The 5538-nt window shown below is 37.6% G+C and overlaps 1 protein-coding gene across 1 annotated transcript; it reads left to right on the plus strand.

The window, feature by feature from the left end:
• Window positions 1-3486: 3486 nt before the first annotated feature.
• LOC141673663 (uncharacterized) lies at window positions 3487-4313 on the plus strand. The gene is made up of 2 exons (XM_074480407.1): window positions 3487-3594; window positions 3726-4313. Exons 1-2 carry the CDS (start codon window positions 3487-3489, stop codon window positions 4311-4313), a joined length of 696 nt encoding a protein of 231 aa, XP_074336508.1.
• Window positions 4314-5538: the final 1225 nt, after the last annotated feature.

A 5538-nucleotide genomic window follows, 5' to 3' on the forward strand; every position in this document is an offset into this window, starting at 1 on the left:
TTTGCTCACAGGTTTGCTCACAGCCGACGGATGTGGCTCTTTGTCACTCGACGGATAATCCTTTTGATTATCCGACGGATGATTCTCATCATCCGTCGAGTCCACTTCTGTTAGCAATCCTTCAACCAAATTAGATTTCAGCTTCTCCTTACTCTTTTTCTAGGCTGCCTCACAAAAGGACTCTATACCTTGAACTTTAGTGATTTGAGCATAGACATCTCTGGATGATTTCCATGCTTTAATCACTTCTTGTTCTCGTTCAAGCTGCTTCTTTAAAATCTCTTCTTTCTTCAAGGACTCAGTTAATTCATCCTTAGCAATCTTACACTCAATTCTCAAATTTTTAAATTCAATAAACTGAGACTCTAACACATTATTCATCTCAATTAAAAACAAATTGTTTTCTTTAATTTTAGCATTTTCCTTAGTGAGGGACTTAAGTGTAACACGCAAGTGATATAATTCTGTAGACATGTCATTGATTGCATCATTACACCTAGCTTTAGATAAATGTGCTAGGTTAGTGGTGATTACCTGATTACTTGAAGAACTTGTTTCTGTTTCATCAGACTTGGCCATCAGGGCTAGATTGACATAGCTCACATCCTCATCTTCATCCAATCCATCAGTTGCCCAGTCATTTTCCTATGTAATGAAATCCCTTTCCTTCTGCTTGAGCAACTCAAAATATTTCTGTTTGTAGTCAATAGGCTCAAACTTCTTTTTGCTGGAATCTGACTTTCTACACTCACTGGCAAAATACCCTGCCAAGCCACATTTGAAACATTTGAATTTAGATTTATCCACCATGTTTCTACTTGGCTTGGCTGCTCCAAAGTTCTTTTTGAACTTGAGCTTGGTAAATCTTCTGGAAAGGAATGCTAAATGCTCATCAATATCATCCATGTCATCTTGGCTCAAATGATCTTCATTTTCAGCTACCAGCCCTTTGCCCTTATTCTCACAGACCTTTGAAGTAAACTCAACAGATTCTACCTTCATCTCTTTCTCTAACTCAGCAACCAGTGCTATGGACCCTCCTTTCTTCCTTCCTTTCTCCATCCTCTCATATTGCTCTATTTCAAGTTCATAAGTCTTCAGGATGCCATACAGTCTCTCCAAGGTAAACTCCTTGTAATCCTGAGAATTTCTCAATGAGATTGTCATTGGTTTCCACTCCTTTGGAAGAGATCTAAGGAACTTGAGGTTAGAGTCTTTTGTCTGATAGACTCTTCCATACAACTTTAGAGTATTTAGTAGTTTTTGAAATCTACTAAAAATATCAGTGAGAGACTCACTGTCTTCACAATGAAAGTGCTCATATTGCTGAATTAGCAGCTGCATCTTATTCTCCCTTACTTGCTCGGTACCATCACAAATAATCTGGATAGTGTACCAAACCTCCTTGGCTGTTTTGCAGTTAATTATGTTATCAAACATGTCACCATCAACTCCATTGAACAACATATTCATGGCCTTCTTGTCTTTCCTGACTTGCTCAATATCAGGATCTGACCATTCATGCCTAGGCTTGGGAACAGATGGTTCATTTCCAGTTGCAGCTCTCATTGGTACATGAGGTCCTCTCTCTATGCAATCCACATAGGCCTCATCTTGAGAAAGAAGATGTAGATGCATTTTCACCTTCCAGTGGTGATAATTGTCTTTGTCTAGAAAAGGAATCTTAACTCCAACATCCTTCTTGTTCATCTTGTTGTTTGTTGTGATCTTTACACTCTTTGTACTTCAAGAGCTTGCTCTGATACCAATTGTTATTCCCTAACAATACAAAAAGAATTACAGAAGGGGGGTTGAATGTAATTTTAGCCTCTTTTTGAGATTTATAAAAATGTTCTAAGTCAATATATATATAAGTGTTTTGATCAAACACAAAGTAATAAAAACACAAGTATTTAAAACGTTATGGTGGATTTCAATGTATCCACCGGATATATATATATATATATATATATATATATATATATCGATTTGAGAACTCTGTGAAGCTCAAATTGGCTCACAACTGCTTACAAGTTGAACAAACAAACTATATAGAAATTCTTGACATATACAGCTTTTTCTGTTTCTCTCCTAAGATATGTTTTCTTAGTTTGATAGTTGTTGTTCTACTTGCTACAATTGGTTTATATATCACCAAGTTTACATGGTAATAAGACAGGATAATAAAAAAAAACCTATCAATTCTAACTCCATGATGCTTCATTACTCTATTCCAGCATCTTTGAAAATCTTCATAACTTGTATGAAAATGGTAATGCTTCTTTGTTCTCAATTTCCTACTAAATAGGCTGCCACATTCCTTTTGTAAACACCCAAAGCATGTGACTGTGTTGTCACTGTCAACAGATATTTGAATTGATAATCCGTCGGGTACATGCTTGTCACCCGTCGTGTAGCTTTGTTGATCACCCGTCGGGTAGCTTTGTTGATCATCCGTCGGGTAGCTATTTGACACTTGACTCCATTTTACTTATGCAGAATTACAAGACTTTTCGTATTTACAATTTATCAACCTATTCTGCATATCTACTAGTAGTCAATATAACTCATAAGCTCCTACAGAATCTACACAAAGTTGTTTGCAGAAATGTGCTACAATACTTATTATTACATAAGCTACTCACTCGATGGATGTCAAATCCTCATCCTTCGGGACTATATTGAATCATCTGTCGGGACTATATTTGATTATCCGTCGAGTGCTACAATATTCACTAAGTTGAATCTACTAAGATGTTTTGTATAATTTATCATCAAGTTCTCAACATACTCCTAACAGGTGTTCAGCGACTCTATGCTGGTAGTGAAACATTTTTCTGGGGAATATGGACAAAGGGATCCTTGGATCCGCGCTTATGCTATCAAGGTACGAGAATTGTCTTTGTTTTTCCGTATTTTGAGTTAAATCAAATTGGCAAGGAAAGTAATAGTTGAGCAGATGCACTGTCTCGTCGGGCATCGGCCGAAACTCAGAATCTTACTGGTTTGATCTACATTTTTGAAGTAAAAACCCCTTCCATCGACAAGAAGCAGTGTATGGAAATCAATCAATTGATAACATGGATAATACTCATTCGAGCCTTCTTGGAGAAGGGAACGTTGTCATTAAGCAAAAAAGAGGTGCAGAAAGTTAGGTACAGAGTGGCCAGTTATACAATTATTAATGGAAAACTTTACAGGAGGTTGGCCTCCTCCCCCCTTCTCTGATGCCTGGACACTTAGGAGCAAAATGTTTTTCTAGAGACGGTCCCCGAAGGCATCTGCAGTGAGCACCTTGCTAGAAGAGCCCTGGCCTTCAAAATCCTCCTCCAAGTTTTCTATTGGCGGATACTAAGAGCCGATGCACATCAGTATGCAAAGAAATGCATTTAATGTCAGTTGTTCAGCACCATTACGAATCAACCCCTGGAGGAAATGGCTTAGGTATTAAGCCCAATCCCCTTCACCATGTGAGCAATACATAATATGGGAATGCTACCAACTAGTACTAAAAAGGCGAAGTACGACATCGTGGCTATCAACTATGTGACTAAATGGGTTGAAGCTCGTCCGTTAGCCACCATAACCAAAGAGGTAGCAAGAATTTTATGCTGGAATCGGTGATACCGAGGTTCAAAATTCCCAAGGTGTGTGTCTTGGACAACGATACTCAGTTCATTGAAAATAAGTTCAGAACTTCCTTATACCACTTCGGGATCCATCAGAAATTCAGCTATGTGGGCCATTCTCAAGGCAATGGGGTGATTGAGGCCGCAAACAAGATCATCTTTGATGATGTCAAAAACAGGTTAGGCGAAGCAAAGGGTTTATGGGCCAAAGAGTTGTCAAGGGTCTTATGGGCTTATCAGGCAACACCGAGGTCTTCCACGGGAGAACCACCCTTCAAACTGTCCTATAGAACCGACATTCTTCTCCCCATTGAAGTAGGCCTTGACTCCTATCGTATTGAGGTATTTCATGTTAAAGGCAATAAAGTAGGCCTAAGAGCTAATGTAAACATTCTGGAGGAAGAAATGGAAGCAGCCCACCAGAGAATTCTTAAGTACCAACTTCAGGCGGCCCAATACTATGATTCGGGCGTGAAAAAGCATAGCTTCTTCGTCGGTGACCTAGTGTTGAGAGAGCTAGCGACATCAATGCCAACTAAACAAGTAAAGCTTCAGCCTAATTGGGAAGGCCCCTACTCTATGGCCGAATTAGTTAGGTCGGGAACGTATAAGGTGAAGACTTTGGCAGGTGAACCTATAAAAAACACCTGGCATGCTTCCAGGCTCCGAAAATTTTTCCAGTAAGCTTGTATAAATTCCTATTAGTTATTTATTTCAGTAAATTTGGTCATTTACTTCAGCAATGCAATTTTAATTCTTGGAAGGCAAAACATGTATGACATTGTATGAATTTCTATTTTTCAATGAAAGTTACATGTTTTCCCCATTTTTTCTTTAATTAGTATTGCAAGATGAATGTTTAAATTAGCAAAATATTGAAGCACGTTACATGCCTTGCTACTTCAAAAATAATCTAGTCCCACTAATGAATTTTAAAGACATGAATATGGTTCTTCGGATTGAGGCAACAAATAAGCCTACACATTAGACATCCGAAGAGGCCACACTCCTTCCTTTATAATAGTGGAGCACGAAGGTAAAAATTAGCAAAATATTACTAAGGCCCAAAAGAGGCCGAAGAGGTAAATATTTTTCAAAAATTTACCAAGGCCTGGATGGAGGCCGAAGAAGTAAATGAATTTTTTAAAATTTACTAATGCCCATAAGCGGCCGAAGAAGTAATATTTATTTTTTTAAATTTACTAATGCCCATAAACGGTCGAAGAAGTAAATAAATTTTTAAAAATTTACTAAGGCCCACAGGCGGCCGGAGAAGTAAATAAATTTTCAAAAATTTACAAAGGCTAGGATGGAGGCCGAAAAAGTAAACAAATTATAAAAATTTACCAATGCCCAACATTGAGGCCCAAGAAGTAAATATTTTTTGAAAGTTTACTAAGGCCCACAAGCGGCCGAAGAAGTAAATAACTTTTCAAAAAATTACTAAGGCCCAAAAGTAAGACTGAAGAAGTAAATAAGTTTTCTAAAATTTACTAAGGCCCAAAATAAGGCTGAAGACGTAAATAAATTTTTAAAATGTACTAAGGCCCAGTTTAAGGCCGAAGACTATATATATTTCTAAAATTTATTAAGGCCCAGATTGAGGCCGTACTGGTAAATAAATTTTCCAAAAACTTACTAAGGCCCAAAAAAGGGCGAAATGGTAAGTAAATTTTTAAAATTTACTAAGGCCCAAACGGAGGCCGAAGAGGTAAATAAATTTTCAAAATTATGTTAAGGGAAAATTAATCAAAGATGTGAAAAGAGATGCAATAAAATAAAATAAAAGCCCGAAGGCACAAGAATTCATGCCCGAAGGCATTAAGTGTACAATTTTTTCATAAATTAAACTAGTTAGAGATGTCCTAATCAGGACTGGAGGAGATGTTTCGAGGCTCATCATCAGCAG

The sequence above is a fragment of the Apium graveolens genome, chromosome 7, assembly GCF_009905375.1.
Source record: "Apium graveolens cultivar Ventura chromosome 7, ASM990537v1, whole genome shotgun sequence".
Classification (NCBI taxonomy): domain Eukaryota; kingdom Viridiplantae; phylum Streptophyta; class Magnoliopsida; order Apiales; family Apiaceae; genus Apium; species Apium graveolens.